Consider the following 18,403-nt stretch of genomic DNA (forward strand, 5'->3'; position numbering starts at 1 on the left):
TTCCTTCCTTCCTTCCTTCCTTCCTTCCTTCCTTCCTTCTTTTCCTTTCCTTTCCGTTCCTTTCTTTCTTTTTCTTTTTCTTTTTCTTTTTTGCCAGTGCTAGGGCTTGAACTCAGGGCCTGAACACTACGTGAGCTACTTTTTTTTTTCCATCAGTGCAAAAACTTTGTTTTCCCTCCCCACCACTTTACAAGATCTGAAAGTTTATTTTAATCCACAGTATCTTTCTTTTTAAAGACATCTATAATCAGTCATGTAAAATGTGAGGGGAAAAAACACTAATCAATTCACAACTTTGTCCAGCACTCCCCATTGCTACAACACATTTAGGATTAGTCTACAGCATTCACTACGTTAGCTGGTTCTGATACTGAGGCTTACTTTTTTTATTTGAGAATCAACACCTAAAGACTTAGCTAATTGTACTGTTTTGTTTGTTTTCATAAAGACCATACCATTGAAGAGAAAGCTCAATGCTTGTCTGTAATTAGCACAATCTTCAAAATTGTACAAAACTTCAGAGCCACTTTTAGACTTCTTGTGGCTCTTGGGACACTTATCAGTGATGATTCCAATGCCGTACAATTTCCCTGAGCATCTTTGTCCAAGGCTAACACTCTACAGGAACCACTTCAGCCACAGGAACCACTTCTGGCTTTTCTGTTTTATGTGGTACTGAGGAATTGAACCCAGGGCTTCATGTATGTTAGGTAAGCACTCTACCACTAAGCCACATTCCCAGCCCAAGAGGATGGAATTCTTAAGACATACTAAACCTGATCTAACTTGTAGTAACGTTCTGAACTGTAATTCGTGAGGCTGAAGGTTAACTCTTCAAGTACAGTGTTTTATGATAAACAGACAGACAAACTTTACAATCCAAACTGTAATGTATTAACAATGCAGATTGGCAGATGGGTTGTGTCAGCAGGGAGACTGAATTCTTCGACAATATTGGTAGCCAGAATGGGTTGAACATTTTAGATGAACACGGAGCTCCAGCACAGCTCAGGGGTCTGTGTGGCACTTGGTCAGGTCTCTCTGCTGCAGCTCATGCAGTGCAGTCCTGATGGTCTCCACACACACTTCCCCCCTGTCATGTTTCTTGGATGCCAGGTTCCATACGTACTCAAATTCCTCTTCAGAAAGTCGGACACCGATGTTACATAGTATCTTTTTAATCTGGGGGGGGAAAATGGTATTAAGGCCACGCAGGATTCATGTTTTAAATTTTGTATTTAAAATACCTTCATCATAGCAAATACTATGAATATTGATCCCCCCCCTGCAAAAGTATGTGTATGTGCCTGTATATTTTTTAAATGAGAAAATACCCAAATTCTAGAAGTTTTATCACAGGAATGAATTTGTTATTAATATAGGAGAGAATATTATGAATAGAAGATATATGTTGACTTTGTGTCATGAATGCTTAGGATCTTTTTTGCACTCAAGACCTCAAGCTTTTGTTAGGTTTTTCCACTCAAAGCTGGCACTGTACCACTTGAGCCATACCTCCATTTTTGGATTTTTCCTAGCTAATTGGAGATAAAAGTCCATGAGATTCTTATCTCCAATTAACAACAAAAAAGAAAGCCAAAAGTGGAGCTATGCTTCAAGTGACAGAGCACTAACTTTGAGCAAAATAGCTCAAGGACAGTGCCCAGGCCCTGAGTTCAAGCCCCAGGAACAGTACAAAAAAAAATTCTCACAGACTTTCCTGCTCAGTCTAGTTTCAAACTAAAATCCTCAGATCTTAGCCTCCTGGGTAGCCGACAGCATCTGGCTTGTATTTTTGGTTGGTATGGTTGGTTGGTTTATTAAGAGAAGCAGCAAGATTCAACTAAAAAGAGCAGAGGGAAAGACTTGCTGTGTTTGGGCCATGTCACTTATTGTCACTCTAGTCTGTGGGTGCCATGTATGTTATTCAAATATTAGTTTTCTCACTTTAGAATATGTGCCTTTACAAAAGATATCTTACTGGGCTGTTGTAAAACTCACACTCATGACTGTGCAAATGCAATAGGATCAAATGCGCACACGAAGAGCGGAGCGCACAGAAAAGCAGCGACTGTTGGGCTGCCAATAATGCCTCTGCGTGCTCCAAAAACATCTAAGAAAGGGAAAGCGAGAACTGAGAAGAAAGGGTAGAATGGGTAAAGGGAGTGAGAGATGTGAAAACAAAATTTTTCAGGAACGAAATTTAAAATAAGAAATCCACTTGCTACCCTCCTACCCGCCACCTGTTTGAGATTGGCCCAGGCACACAGAGCAATATCCCATCTAAAAACATAATCAGAAAGTTGATTTATTATTGAATAAGCAGAACAGAAAGAGCTGAGGCATGGCGTAAGAGGCAGAGTGCCTGCTAGTAATCATGACACCATGAGCTAAAACCCTAGCACTGCCAAAACCAAAAAGGGGAAAACAAAAAGGATAGGGGGGAAGAGAGAGAGGGGGGAGGAAGAGAGAGAAAGGGAAGGAGAAGAAGGAGGAGGGAAGATGGGAGGGAGAATATTGTGAAAAAATAAGAGATGAATAGGAAAAATATTTTTAAATATTATAATACTAGGAAAATACTTTCCCACAGTGAGTGGGAAAGCCAAAGAAATGGAATGGTTGCAGAATATTTCTATTAAACAGAATGTAAAAGGTCTTCTTGAAATCATACACCTTTGTCAGAAACTAGCCGTACAAATTCACACTGAATACTAAAATAGAATAGCAGAGCTGCTAACACATTCAGCTGCAAAAACAGCCAATGCCCCTAATCACAGCTGCTGTCTCCCCACAGATAATGGTAGATAACTGGTGGAGAAAATTCCCAGAATGGTCCTAGGCCCCAGAGGTATTCCACCCAGTGGTTAGCAAACTACCAGGAGTGTACCATAGACAGATAACACAGAGTGAAAGCTACTCATTGTCAAACTAATGAAATTACTTCCACCATGTCTCAAAGTTCTTGCTATCTACAATTGTGAACTAAAGGGTGTCTAGTTGGAATATTTAGGCACCAAGAAACAAGCAAGAGCCAGGCCCTGGTCCTTCCTGCCTGAAATCTACCTATTTAGGAGGTTGAGATTTGAGGATCTGCCTTTGAAGCCAGACTGGGCATGAGAGTCTATGAGACTCCTATCTCCAGTTAACCAGCAAAAGCTGGAAGTAGAACTGTGGCTCAAGTGTTAGAGCACCAGCCTTGAGTTCAAGCCAGAGTACAAGGAGAAAAGAAGGAAAGAAAGAAAAAAAGGGAGGAAAGAAGGAAGGAAGGAGAGGGAAGGAAGGAAAGAAGGAAGGAAGGAGAGGGAAGGAAGGAAGGAAGGAAGGAAGGAAAGAAGGAACGAAGGAAGAGAGAGAGAGAGAGAGAAGAGAGAGAGAGAGAGAGAGAAGGAAGCCAGGCACCAGTGGCTCACACTTGTAATCCTAGCTACTCAGGAGGCTGAGATCTGAGGATTGTAGTTCAAAGCCAGCCCAGGCAGGAAAGTCCATGAAACTCTTACCTCCAATTAACCACCAGAAAACTGGAAGTGGTGCTGTGGCTCAAGTGGTAAGAGTGCTTGTCTTGAGCTGAAGAGCTGAGGGACTAGCACCCAGGCCCAGAGTTCAAGCCCCACTATTGACAAAAAGAAAAAAAAGAAAGAAAGAAGATACTAGGCACCAGTGTCTCAGGCTTATAATACTAGCTACTCAGGAAATGAAGATCTGAAGATTTTGGTTCAGAGCCAGCTTGTGAGGACAAATACTCAAGAGGCATGTTTTAAGTGGTAGAGCACCACCTATAAGTGGCGAAAGCTAAGCAAGCATGTGAGATCTTGAGTTCAAGACCCAGTATTTGGAAAAAGAAAGAATTGTGCCAGGAAAGCCAACTGTGATGGTTTAAGCCTGTAATCTCAGCACTCAGAAGGCTGAGGCAGGAGAGTCTTTAGTTCAAAGCCAGCCTAGGCTTACATATAAGGCCTTGTCTCAAAAAAACATAATTATAGTCATTGATGCACAAAGATGTTCATCCTTGTTGTATGTTTATGTGAGATTGACATTTCTTTTTTTTTGGTCAGTCCTGGGGCTTGAACTCTGGGCCTGGGCACTGTCCCTCAAGTTCTTCAGCTCAAGGAAAACGTTCTACCACTTGAACCACATTGCTACTTCTGGTTTTCAGGTGGTTTATTGGAGATAAGAGTCTCTCAGACTTTCCTGCCTGGGCTGGCTTTGAACTGAGATCCTCAAATCTCAGCCTCCTGAGTAGCTAGGATTACAGGCTTGAGCCACCAGACTTTTTTTTTTGCCAGTTCTGAGGTTTGAACTCAGGACCTGGGCACTGACCCTGAGCTTCTTTTGCTCAGGTCTAACACTCTACCACTTGAGCCACAGCACCACTTCCAGCTTTTTCCATTTATGTGGTACTGAGGAATCAAACCCAGGGCTTCATGCATGCTAGGCAAGCACTCTACCACTAAGCCACATTCCCACCTGACTTTACTTTTGAAGTCATTGCTTTACCTCTTCTTTCGATCTAGCCTGGAAGAAATCATTTTCATACACTCCTTTCTGGGCAAAGATGTTAGGATACAGTAACGAGTAAGCATCGCCCTCTTCGCCATAATTTGTTCTGTCACTGACGCGACGAATTCGTGGGACAGGAATATCAGATCGGATGGTCGGAACACCAAAGACGGGGTAACCTAGGTCATTGATCAGGGAATAAAACAACTAAAATGAGGCTAGGTGATACAATAACTGACTGCCATGTTGTGGCTCCTGGGAGCTTGAAATGTGGCTGGTCTGAATTACAACGTGTGTAAGAGCAACTGGTGTCCCGGCTAGTGGGGAGACTGAGGGGCATTTGAGCCCAGGAGCTGGCGGATAGTCTGAACAACAAAGCAAGAGCCCATCTTAACAGAGGGAAGGAGGGAGGGAAGGCCTAATCATTTTGTTTTGATTTGGGATACTTAGATTTACATATACACTTAATTGCTCCTGTTTCCTTTATTTATGGGGCTTTTTGAATATACTACAAAATTTTAAATGTAAGTGTAATTCCAATTGCATTTCTGTTGGCAAACACCCAGTTGTAAATGCAGTGATGTTAAGATAGACAGATAGATCTGATGAGGCTGGTCCTCATGGCTCACATCTGTCATCCTAGCTACTCAGGAAGCTGAGATCTGAGGACTGAGGTCCAAAGCAGGCCATGAACTAGCCAATTAACTAACAAAAAGCTAGAAGTGAACATGGTAGAGTGGCAGTCTTAAGTGAAAAAGGCATGCAAGGGCCTGAAGTCCTGAGTTCAAGCCTCAATACAAGAACCAAAACAAAACAAAATCTTGATGACAACATTTAAATGTCCTTTATAATGTTCTTAATCCAGGGACATGACCTTGAGCAACATTCAATACTTTCTAGATAGTCAATATTTTGGTACACAAGTCTCCCACAATTTGTAAAGTGAGATTAGAAGATTAAGGTGTGCCAAAACCTATTTAGGATTTTGGTCTATGGTTAGATTTCTAGGAACATAATAGCTGGGAGCTCTGGAACCATATTACCTATGGGCAGAGGCTCACCAATTTTTACTTAACTTCTCTCTCTTACTTTTCTCCCCTGTAAATGAGCATAGCAATCAGCCATAGTAACAAAGCTGAAATAATAATTCCATTAATTCTTAATATATAATCACAAAACAAATACTTCCCATTGTTGCTATTACTTTATTATGCTATTATTTCTGTATATGAAAAAAAATCACTTCTTCAAGAAAATAATTTCCAGCCGGGCACCAGTGGCTCACACCTATAATCCTAGCTACTCAGGAAGCTGAGATCTGAGAATCACAGTTCAAAACCAGCCCAAGCAGGGAAGTCTGTGAGACTTATCTCCAATAAACTACTCAAAAAAAGCTGGAAGTGGTGCTGTGGCTCAAGTGGTAGAGTGCTAGCCTTGAGCAAAAGGAGCTCAGAGACAATGCTCAGGCCCTGAGTTCAAGCCCTACAGCAGGCCAAAAAAAAAAAAAAAAGAGTCAAAGAGTACTGAGGTGTGATTCAATTGGTATACTGCCTGCCCAGCAAGTAAGAGGCCCTGGGTCCAGTCCCCAGAACCATACAACATACTCACTGGAGGGAGCAACACCAGGAGCAGATAAAGGCAGAGACCAGGGAGCTGCAGCAGGGCTAAGCAGTTCCTCACTGCCTCCATGCCAGTATAAATCTAGGGGAGTCATTCCAACACATTCTCCTTGATAGTCCACAGAAGGTACCAACTCTGCCCACAGCCCACACCTGAACCTCAGACGTCCAGCCTCCAGAACAATAGAAAATTACACAATAGAACTCTGTCTTTGAAGCCACCCAGCTAGTGGCCAGGCACACCAGCTCCCACCTGCCATTCCACCTGCTCAAGAGGTAGGTAGGAGAATCGCAGACTGAGGCCAATCCTGAGGCCAAAGAGTGGGAAACTATCTGAAAATAACTAAGGCCAAAAAAAAAAAAGGCTAAAGTATGATTCAAATGATAAAGCAGTTGTCTAGCAAATGCAAGGTCCTGGGTTCAAAACTGACCAAAGGGAGAAAAAAAAACTTCTCTACTTGGTGTACTTCGTTATGGCAGCCCTACCAAGCTGATGTGGAGAGTGGTATTTGTTTTATAAAAAGCTCTTTAAATATTTGAAGGCAGAGTGTGTATAGAACTAAGAATCACATGGCTGGGAAGTCTCATGATATTGGTTAAAGTCTGAATTATTACAAATACAACATACCATGTTCTCATTTATGAGGGTTTCTATTCCATTAATACAGAGAAAAATCATTTTAGATGGGTGCTGGTAGCTCACACATGTAATCCTAGCTACTCAGGAGGCTGAGACCTGAAGACTGTGGTTCAAAACCAGCCTGGACAGAAAAGTCTAAAAGACTCTTGAATTAATCAGCAAAAGGTTGGAAGTGTATTGTGGCTCACATGGCAGAGGACCAGCCTTAATGGCAAAAGCTAATCAAATGCACAAGACCCTGAGTTCAAGCACAAGTACAGTATTGGTGCACACATGTGCGTGCGCGTGCACACACACACACACACACACACACATACACACGAACCATTTTACCTTGAGTCCTCATTAGCAGTTCAGCCAACGGTTTGTGAGATGCCCCTAAGTGCTTAGAATACAGAATTAAATGTAAAGTCACAGCTTTGAAAATTGTTCCCTCTGGTGCAGCAAGAACCGAGGCACAAAGGATGCTTCGCTGATCATTTTGAAACTTGACACATTTTGTGACATACTTACAAATAGATGGAACAGCTCCAACAACTGCATTGATCTCAGAAGACGTTGTCTTATAATAGTGAGAAACTTTATCGCCCGGTCTCAGAAGTGTCCGCAGAGTCTGCTCTGAGCTCCCTGGTTCTTTTGGGACAAGATCTTCAGGCTGGATCAGCAGAGTTGATTCCATTTCTTCTAAGTTAGCCTCACTGGGAGATGCGCAGTCTGGTTTTCTACCTTGAGGGAAAATGGAGAGTCAAGTTCCCAATGGAAACCAAACAGGAAAACCATCATCAATGCTAACCCTACCATGGAATAAACAGCAAGTTCAGGCCAATGTTGTTCACTAGATAATCTGAGCCTAGAATTACATGAGGAGTTTCCTTTTGCCACTCCATTTTACTCCAAAATAAAAATTTCAAATATGAGAGACTAAGAAAAAACATACAACCTATTCTTTGTTTTCCTTAAAAGATGAGAGGTGTATAATTTCCCTTATTTGTAGAAGCCAGATTTAGCTTATAAACTTGTAAGTAAATATGTTGGGTGGTATGCAAATGTATACAAATATAGTAGATTCAAGGGAGAGCTCAAGTAAAGTAATTCCTTGGAAAGGCAAAAATCAAAGTTCAACAAACTAAAACACCAGGAAGTGGGTGCTGAAAAGGGGTAGGAAGGTCAAGGGAAAAGGAATAAACAAACGAAGAGGAGAAGAAGGGAGAATGTGGTCAAGAATCCAATGTAGATCCTGCAAAATTAAGAAGAGTGAGAGAAGGAATGGGTATGGGAGGGAGGGTTGAGAATGTTGAAGAGGTGACATTGATCAAGAGCTATGGCAGTCATAGGCTGCTTTGTTAAATGGTAACTCCTTTGTACCATTATATAAAGATAATAATTAAAAATTAAACTTTAAAAAGAATACTGTGTGTTCTTACATTTAACTCAAACTAACAGATTGTCCTGGGGAAAAGTGGGATAAAGTTGAATGGAGGGAGAACATGTATTGAAACCATGAAGAGAGGCAGTAAGAATCCAATGTGCTGTCAGGTATCAGTGGCTCACACCTGTAATCCCAGCTAGTGGAGGAGGCTGAGATCTGTGGATCCTAGTTCAAAGCCAACAGGGACAGGCAAATTCAAGATACTTTTATGGCCAACTCACCAGCAAGAGACCAGAAGTGGAGGCCTAGCTCAAGTTGTAGAACTCCATCTTGACTGATAAAGCCAAGCAAGCAAGAGCCACAAGGCCCTTAAGGGGTTTTTGTTTGTTTGTTGGGGGGATGGTTTTTATTGTTGTTGTTTTTGGGTTCTTTGCCAGTCCTGAGGCTTGAACTCAGGGCCTTGGCACTGTCCCTGAGCTCCTTTTGCTCAAGGCTAGCACTCTAGTACTTGAGCCACAGACAGCACCGCCTCGGGCTTTTTCTGTTTATGTGGTACTGAGGAATCAAAACCAAGGCTTCATGCATGTCAGGCAAGCACTCTACCACTACACTATATTCCCAGCCCCAAAGACCTTCATTTAAGCCCTAGAACACACACACACACACACACACACACACACACACACACATTGTGAACTCAGAAAATTATTTTAACTCATTATATAACTAATTCCTTACAGATTAGTATATCAAAGAAAACCCAGGGCTGCATATTAAAACATGTGCTTAGCATACATGAAAGGAAGTGTGAGTGTGGGGCTGGGGATGTGGCTCAGTGGTAGAGTGCTTGCTTAACATGCATGAGGCCATGGGGTTCATTCCCCAGGACCACATACACAGAAAAATATTTTTTAAAAAATTTAAAATATTCACTGGCCATACAACAGGGTCTCATATATAAGATATACTTAGAACTCAAAAAATTAAATCCCCCAACAACAAATCCTCAAACAAACAACTGCCCGATAAATAAGTGGGCTAAAGACTAAAAGAGAAACTTCTCTGAAGAGGAAATAAGAATGGCCAATAAACACATGAAGAAATGCTCAACCTCTCTAGCCAAAAAGAAATGAAAATCAAAACAACATTGAGATACCACTATAATCAGGAAATCTAATAACAACAGATGCTGGAGGGGATGTGGCCAAAAGGAAACTCCACTGAATTGTTGGTGGGAACGTAAACTTGTTCAATCACTTTGGAAAGCAATATGGAGGTTCCTCAAATGACTCCACATAGAGCTCCCCTATGACCCAACAATCCCACTTTTGGGCTTTTACCCAAATGATCACAAACAAGGCCATACCAAAGCTACCAGCACAACCATGTTTATCGTAGCATTTTTCACCATAACTAAGATATGGAACCTACCCAGATGCCCCTCAATAGATGAACAGATCAAGAAAATGTGATTATATATATATATATATTATATGTATGTATGTATACACATGTATACACACACATATATACATACAATGGAATTCTATGCCTCTATCAGAAAGAATGACATCACCCCATTTGTTAGGAAATGGAAAGACTTGGAAAAAATTATATTAAGTGAAGTAAGCCAAGCCCAAAGGAACATAGGTCCCATGGTTTCCCTTATTTGCAATAAGTAGTATATGTCTAGGACAAGCAGAAAAGGTCAAAAGCTATGGACATATGACCATATGAGATGATGTTAAGTGAAATGAATCCCAAGATAGGGACACAAGTGGGTTTTTTCTTTCTTGCTATTGTTTTTAATGTACTTATAATGTACTATGTGATTTTTTTTGTTTCTTTTGTATGTTCTTCTCCCAGGGTATAACCCCTGTTTTCACTGTATTTGATTCTGGTGCCCTGCATCTTGTACATACATTTTTCTAATTTGGGAAGGGGAAGGGAAATAACAAAATGCTTAAATAAGGATATAGGTTGACCCATTATAACAATGAGATGTACAAGACTCTATGTTGAAAATGAACTTTACAACCTGTGGGGGAGAGCTGGGAAGGTGGCTCAGTGGTAGCGTGCTGGCCTCGCATGCATGAGGCCCTGAGTTCAATTCCTCAGCACCACATAAGCAGAAAAAGCCGGAAGAGGTGCTGTGGCTCAAGTGGTAGAGGGCTAGCCTTGAGCTGAAGAGCTGAGGGACAGCACCCAGGCCCAGAGTTCAATCCCCATGACCGACACACACACAAAAAAAAAAACTTGTGGGGGAGGGGGGTAGTTGTGGAGGTGGGAGGGAAGGGATGGTAGGGGAAAAACAAAGGAGGAGATAACAATGCTTGATAGGAAATGTACTCACTACCTTACTCAGGAAACTATAATCCCTCTGTACAGTATTTGTACAATAAAAAACATATTAAAAATTTAAAGAAAATATGGAACTGGGAATGTAGTGTAGTGGTAGAGTGCTTGCCTAGCATGCATGAAGCCCTGGGTTGGATTCCTCAGTACCACACAAACAGAAAAAAAAAAAGCCTGAAGTGATGCTGTGGCTAAAGTGGTAGAGTGCTAGCCTTGAGCACAGCAAAGCTCAGGGACAGAGCCCAGACCCTGAGCTCAAGCCCCAGGAGTGGCAAAAGAGGAGGGATGGAGGGAGGGAGAAGTTTGTAAACGAAAACTTAGGGCTGGAAGTAATGCATGCGCTTATCATGCATGACGCCCTGTGTTAAATTTTCATAACAAAAGGGTAGAATTGTAACTGTAAGCCATGATCTTTTGCAGATTTGCTTTGCTGAGTCAATTCTGAACTTCAAAGAGTAAATTCCAGCGACATTGTCAAAAACCTGGTTATTCCACAGCTACCAGTAGAGGGCACTGCGGTGCTTTGACGTCCTGAAGAACTTCAAGCTGGGTTGGGGCCTTGAGGTCCAATCAAGAAATGCAAAGGCAAGTGGGCCTCCAGTACCAAAGAACTGTGATGAACCTTTCCATGATGTACAACCTTTGCCAGAAAAGCATTCACGTCCTCCAGATCCACTAACACCGCCTCCCCTCAGCAAAAAGCAGAGAGCTAGAGAAGTCTGACGGAAAATCTCAGAAAACTGAAAGCCAGTGCCTTCCCGTACTCACCCTGTACACAATAAGACACAATTTGATGTATGAATATTCCTGGTAAAATTAATGATGGACTCCTCTGTACCTACTGGACTGAATGGCCCAAACCCTCGTACTTTCTGGCCTAAAATCGCAGAAGGCAAACTCCTCAGGGACTCCACTGAGTACCAGTTGCAGAAGTACGTGCCTATAATTCAGCACTGGAGAGAGGGAGAGAGGGAGGGGAGGATGGGGGAGGAGGGAGGAGGGAGTAGGAAGGGGGAGAGGAAAGGGAGAGAGAAGGAAGGAGGGAGAGAGAGATAAAGGAAGAGGAAGAGGGGGGGAAAGGAGAAGAGGGGGAGAGGGATGGGGAGGAGGAGGAGGCAGGGGAGGAGGACTCCACTGAAACTGGGAATAATTTAAACAACTCTTGGTGCCAGGCATCCATGGCTCACAGCTATGAGCTGCTCAGGAGGCTGAGATCTGAGGGTTGTGGTTCAAAGCCAGCCCTGGCCAAAAAAAAAAGTCCTTTATCTCTAATAAACTACCCAGAAAAAGACAGAAGTGGCACTGTGGCTCAAGTGGTAGAGGGCTAGCCTTGAGCACAAAAAAGGCTCAGAGACAGTGCCTAAGCCCTGAGTTCAAGCCCCTGGACTGGCAAAAACAAAAACAAACAAAACAAAAACAAAAAGAAAACTATTGATTTGAAAGCAGACATCATTAAGTTGTTTTGGAAGGAACCAATTGTGTCAACCCCTTGATTTCTGAGAAGGATGGCATAGATGGGCTGGGAAGGTGGCTCAGTGGTAGAGTGCTTGCCTAGCATGCATGAAGCCCTGGGTTCGATTCCTCAATACCACATACACAGAAAAGGCCAAAAGTGGTGTGGTGACTCACATAGTAGAAGCTTAGAGACAAGTGCCCAGGCTCTGAGTTCAAGCCCCAGGACTGGCAAAAATAAATGGCATAGCATCATTTTATATGAAAATAAGTAAAGACCATTCTACCACTTTCCCAGTGAATGGGACGAAAGGCTGTCCCAGACACATTGAGAGAAGGCTCATGTAGTCATTTGGTTTAAGCCTTGCAAAAAGGCATGATCTAAGAATAAAAATGAGAATGGAAGCATATTTACTTTTTCAGAGGAAAGGCATTCCAAGGGGAAATAAAAATGCTAAAACAACCTTTTAAAGATGTTAATCTTCTCTAATAATCATAAAATTAAAGCAAATAACATATCATTACATACCAACTAAATTGTAAGAATGTTTGAAATAATACTCGATGGTAGCAACGTTGGAGTAAAACCAACTGACAAAGTTACAAATAGGTACAATCATTTAGAAAAGCAAAATTAAAATAGAGCTACTTCTGGGACACTAATAACACTCTTAAGAAAGGAGATATAAGTAGAAATGGAAAGCTTTTTGAGAGTCGATAGTCATATCATTACCTGTCTTACTTTTAAATGATCTGGAAACAACCTAAATTTCCCAGCAAGAAAAAAAGGCTTAGTATTTAATACATAAGTAAGCACAGGGAATTATTTTTTAAAAAAAAAACTTTAAAAAGCCAGGCAGCTGTGGCTCCTGCCTATAATCCTAGCTACTCCAGAGTCTGAGGTCTGAAGATTGTAGCTCAAAGCTAGCCCAGGCAGGAGAATCCCTGAAAGTCTTATTTCCAATTAGCTGCCCATATAAAAGTCAGAAGTGGAGCTGTGGCCCCATTGGCAGAGTGCTATCCTTGAGCAAAAAATCTTAGGGACAGTACTCAGGCCCTGAGTTCATGCCCTAGGATGAAAGAAAGAAAGAAAGAAGAAAGAGAGAGAGAAAGAAAAGGAAGAAAGAAAGAAAGAAAGAAAGAAAGAGAGAGAGAGAGAAAGAAAGAAAGAGAGAGAAAGGAAAGAGAGAGAGAGAGAAAGAAAGAAAGAGAGAAAGAAAAAGAAAGGAAGGAAGGAAGAAAAGAAGGAAAGAAGGAAGGAAGGAAGCAAGCTCACATTCCACAAAAATTTGAAAGCTAAATTTTCTCTGCCAGATTAAATGGCATATCTATTGTTATTTTAGAAAAGTTTAAAATACGTATAAAAATCCTATCATGCTGGTACACATCTGTAACTCACACAATTGTGAGGCTGAGGCAGAAGGTTGTGAGTTCGAGGCTAGCCTGGGTTATATAGTGAGACCCTCTTTTAAACTAAATAACTAAACAAAGTAATACAAACACACATGTACATGTGTATATATTTATAGCTACCTGTAGGGACTGCTAAAGGAAGGTCATATATAAATATGAAAAATACTTAAATCAAAACTAAAGATTGCTTTTTAGACAGTCACTGATGGCTCACACTTATAATCCTAGCTATTTAGGAGGCTGAGATCTGAGAATCCCAATTTGAAGCCAGTCTGGGCTGACAAATCTAAAAGAAACTCTTATCTCTAATTATCAAGCAAAAAGCTGGAGTGGAGGTATGGCCCAAGTAGAGCGCCAGCCTTGATTGAAAAAAAAAAAACAAAAAGCAAGAGCCCAAGCACCAACACTGGCACATATAAAATAAATAAATAACTTTCAAAAATCAGATACCTTTAATAATGACTCTTTTTTCATAGTCTTTAAGAAGAAATGTGTCTTTCCAGTTCAGAAAATTTGCAAATTCTAGATAGTTAATCAGGCCATCATTATCCACATCACAGTAGTCAAATAGTTGGTCCAGGAGCTTCGTATCCAAACGTAAATTGGCCTGGTGACAAGCTCCTAGCAGCTCTGCTTTATCTATCATCGCATCGCCATTCTGTTGCACATGAAACAAAAATAGAAAGAAAAAAAAAGCAATTAACACTATCTGTGGAAGCAGAGAGCACCAATTGCTTAATAACAAGAAAAAAAAATCAAGATTTGAGGGTACTGGGGCTGAGAATGTGGCTTAGTGATAGAATGCTTGCCTAGCATGCATGAAGCCCTGGGTTGGATTCCTCAGTACCACATACACAGAAGAAGCCAGAAGTGGTGCTGTGGCTCAAGTGGCAGAGTCCTAGCCTTGGGTAAAAGAAGCTCAGGGACAGTACCCAAACCCTGAGTTCAAGCCCCAGGACTGGCAAAATTGATACTTACAATCCCAGTTATGAGGGAGGTATAAGAAGAAAGTCTCAGTTCAAGAACAGTCTGGCCTCCCCCTCCAAAAATGTGGGGGGGGGGTGTATGACCACTGCACACTGGTAGTTCACACCTGTAATCCTAGCTACTCAGGAGGCTGAGATGCAAGATGACATTTCCTGTGGCAGTGTTTTGTACTGCTGACAGCTCTTTCCAACTTTCTTTTTTTTGACATGAGGCCTGAACTCTGGGCCTACGCGCTGTCCCTGAGCTCTTCAGCTCAAGCCGAGTGCTCTACCACCTGAGCCACAGCACCACTTCCGGTTTTCTAGTGGTTTATTGGAGATAAGAGGCCCACGGACTTTCCTGCCCGGGCTGGCTTTGAACCATGAGCCTCAGATCTCAGCCTCCTGAGTAGCTAGGATTACAGGCATGAGCTACCAATGTTCTGGCTTTGCCAGACACCTTTGTGATGTCAACTGACTCGCAAACTTCATGAAAATGTGCCTCTTATATACCCTCTCAAGCCAGTTCTAGCATGTGGCTGCTACTCTAGCTTATGATTAACTGCCCTGGTCTACACATCACCCAGTAAAGGGTGTGATATATTATAGCCATTCCATAAATAACAATTAATTTCATAAGCCAAGAATATTCATTTAGGAAATCATAGCTGGGCTGTTTTAATTTTTTTTCTATTCAGATTCAAATCATTAATGATCCTGCAGCTGTACGCGGCCCACATCCTATCACCCTCACCATAAAATGTTCCGTAAGGACACCAAGCTCTACACTTTGCCTGTTAAAAGTTAACCATTTAAAAGGCATAGCAACATTAAATAATTCTCACTAATTTCCTCCCTGCTTAATTTAATTTTATCATAAGGAATGTGCCTGGTGGTTTACTCAGATAATCAACAGCTATTAAGATGATCGTATTTCCCATAATTGCATTTCAAATGAATTTTTTTAAAGCATAGCACTATGTACCGTGGCAGGTTGTCTCATGTTGCTACTATGTAAATTAAATTCCCCTCAAATATCATATTTATGAGATAAATGACACTTCAGTGGAAAGGGGCTGAGAAGTAGGTCAGAGACAGAATGGCAGAGCAATTGCCTGGCAGGTATCAAAGCCCTGGGTTCTATCTCTAGCATTCAGAGGGGGACAGATACTTGGCTTGAACTCAGGGCTGTTTCACACTTACTAGATACTGTACAATGTTCTTTTATTTTTATTTTATTTTATTTATTTTTTTGCCCATTCTGGGGCTTGAACTCCAGGCCTGAGCAGTGCCCCTGGGCCTCTCTGCACTCAAGGCTAGTGCTCTACCACTTGAACCACAGCGTCACTTTCAGATTGTTCTGCGTAGTTTATTGGTGATAAGTCTCACAATGCCCTGAGGTCACCAGTGGCTCATGGTTGTAATTCTAGCTACTCAGGAGGCTGAGATCTGAGGATCGAGGTTGAAAGCCAGACTCCATGAGACTCTTATCTCTAACAAACTAATTAAAAAAGCTGGAAGTGGACGTGTGGCTCCACTTGAACAAAAGAAGCTCAGGAACAGCACCCAAACCCAGAGATCAGCTCAAGCCCCAGGACCAGTTAAAAAAATAAAAATAAAAAAGCTTCACAGGGACTTTTCTGCCTACGTTGGTTTTAAACCATGATCCTCACCTCTCAGCCTCTTGAGTAGGCATTACAGGCAGGAGCCACTGGTGCCAGGCGAGTTCTTATTTTAATATTGAAAAGTTATCTTGGAATGACTGGAGCATGGCTTTCTGCATGTGCAGAAAGTGTGAGGCCCTGAATTCAAATAACTACATATAAATACAAATTGGTTTATCTTAAAAGCTAGATAGTTGGATTTTACACTTTTTAAAGCCCAGTTTTGTTCTGACATACATAACGGCAAACCCTCTGTATATCACCTTTATAATAACAACTTTTAAAAAGAAAAAAAACACATTTCTGTGTGCAATGCAATTGAATGCTCATTTGTACATGACAGGACCCTATATGATAAGTCTAAAAATAACTGGGAGGGGAAGAGAGAGTTGAAACACCAGAACCGAATGATAGATAAAAATGTTACTACTATTCAATGCTGCACATAGGACAAATCCAGCTACAGATAACAATGCACACGGAGAAAAGACTGTATTGCAATGGAAGTTGCATTACAAAGACAATGGGCTGGGAGGTAGCTCAGCAGCTAAGCACTTGCCTAGCTAGGGCAACGTCCTGGGTTCGTTCCCCAGTACCAAAAATATAGTTTAAAAAAAAAATCTAAACAAAGACAAGTGGTGAACTAGATTTGACCACAGGCCTTTGTTAGCTGGTCCCTGTCCCTACCTGCATCCACCTGCTAGAATTAGATCAGCCCAAGCGCAAACCAAAAAGGTCTGCCCTACCCACTGACCTTGTCATAATAATGAAAGGCTTCCAGCAAACTGTCAAAGTTTTGGTAATTAAATTTCTTCAGGTGATGTCGGACGGCTGCGATCATAGCTCGTTGTCTATCTTTCCCTCGAAGGCATTCTGCCAAAGGCCTATTATGGATAAGATCACCAGCTCCTATTGAAGAAACAAGAAAAGAAAGTCTTTGCTTTTTTTTTTTTCTTTTTTGGCCAGTTCTGGGTCTTGAACTCCAGGCCTCGGCACTATCACTGAGCTTTTCTTCGCTCGAAGCTAGTGCTCCACCACTTGAGCTACAGCTCCACTTCCAGATTTTGTTGGTAGTTAATTGGAGATATGAGTCTCATAGACTTTCCTGCCCTGGCTGGCTGGCTTTGAATCATGATCCTCACATCTCAGCCTCCTAAGTAGCTAGAATTACAGGTGTGCACCACTGGCGCATGGTTCATTTATTTCTATCTTTAAGGAGAAAAGTAAGGAGAGAGAGAGAAAGAGAGACGGAAAGAGAGAGAGAGAGATCTTGCAACCTCAAGGAATGAAAAAAGCCTTCTATCTAACTATAATGCTATTATACAAAATGTTTTTTATGCACAAAATGTACATAAAATAAGCCTGGAGCCAATGTTCATACCTGTAACCCTAACTACTCAAGAGGCTGAGATCTAAAGATCTCAGTTCAAAGCCAGGCTGGGCAGAAAAGTCTATAAGACTTTTATCTCCAAAAAGCAGTTCCAAGTCAGAAGTGGAGGAATAGGGCTAGGAAGATGGCTTAGTGGTAGAATGCTTGCTTAGCATGTACAGAGCCTTGGATTCAATTCCTTAGTAGAGAAAAAGCCCAAAGTGGCTCAAATGGTAAGAGTGCTAGCCTTGAGCAAAAGAAGCTCAGGGACAGTGCCTAAGCCCTGAGTTCAAGCACCAGGACTGGCAAAAAAAAAAGTGGAGGAATAGTTCAAGTAGTAGAGCTCCAGCCTAGAATGAAAATGGCAAAGGAGAGTATGCAGGCCATGAGTTCAAAGCCCCAGTATTGGCAACCACACAAAAACACATGATATAATTGAAAAGAGCCTGGCGCCAGTGGCTCACGCCTGTAATCCTAGCTACTCAGGAGGCTAAGGTCTGAGGATTCATGGTTCAAAGCTAGCCCAGGCAGAATTCTGTGAGGCTCTTATCTCCAATTAACCACCAGAAAACCAGAAACAGGGCTATGACTCAAAGTGGTAGAGCACTAGCCTTGAGCTGAAGAACTGAGGTATCCCGAGCAAGGCCCAGGCCCAGAGTTCAAGCCCTACAACCCATAATCTTTTAATAACAGTAATAACAACAACAATAATAATAATAGAAAATGGTATTTCTATTCTGTCACTTCTCTGTTCAAGAGAAAAATGAAATAGCATAAGTTTTGTGGGACATCATCATCATCAGTCCTGTTCCGCTACCCTTTCTTTTCCTAAGTAGGACAATAGAGTCTTCGCTTCACTATCCACAACACTGAGGATCTGAAAGCTGGGACTGCTCCCAAGTAAGGGCTATTCAGCATGTCTGGAGTTGGCTGAACTTCTATGATCTTTTGTTTTAAAAAAAAAATCAAGGGCTGGGAAGGTGGCTCAGTGGTAGAGTGCTTGCCTTGCATGCATGAGGCCCTGGGTTCGATTCCTCAGCACCACATAAGCAAAAAGAAA

The 18,403-nt window shown here is 41.8% G+C and overlaps 1 protein-coding gene across 1 annotated transcript in view; it reads right to left on the reverse strand.

Annotated features, from left to right (window-relative positions):
- Positions 1-937: 937 nt before the first annotated feature.
- Efhb (EF-hand domain family, member B) overlaps positions 938-18,403 on the reverse strand; it is a 43,752-nt gene continuing 26,286 nt past the window's right edge. The window contains 5 exon segments of the mRNA XM_013022106.1: positions 938-1,182; positions 4,495-4,676; positions 7,270-7,482; positions 13,796-14,003; positions 16,729-16,883. Of these exon segments, the coding sequence (XP_012877560.1) occupies positions 1,009-1,182; positions 4,495-4,676; positions 7,270-7,482; positions 13,796-14,003; positions 16,729-16,883 (932 nt within the window). The 3' untranslated portion in view covers positions 938-1,008.

The sequence above is a fragment of the Dipodomys ordii genome, unplaced genomic scaffold, assembly GCF_000151885.1.
Source record: "Dipodomys ordii isolate 6190 unplaced genomic scaffold, Dord_2.0 Scaffold60, whole genome shotgun sequence".
Taxonomy (NCBI): domain Eukaryota; kingdom Metazoa; phylum Chordata; class Mammalia; order Rodentia; family Heteromyidae; genus Dipodomys; species Dipodomys ordii.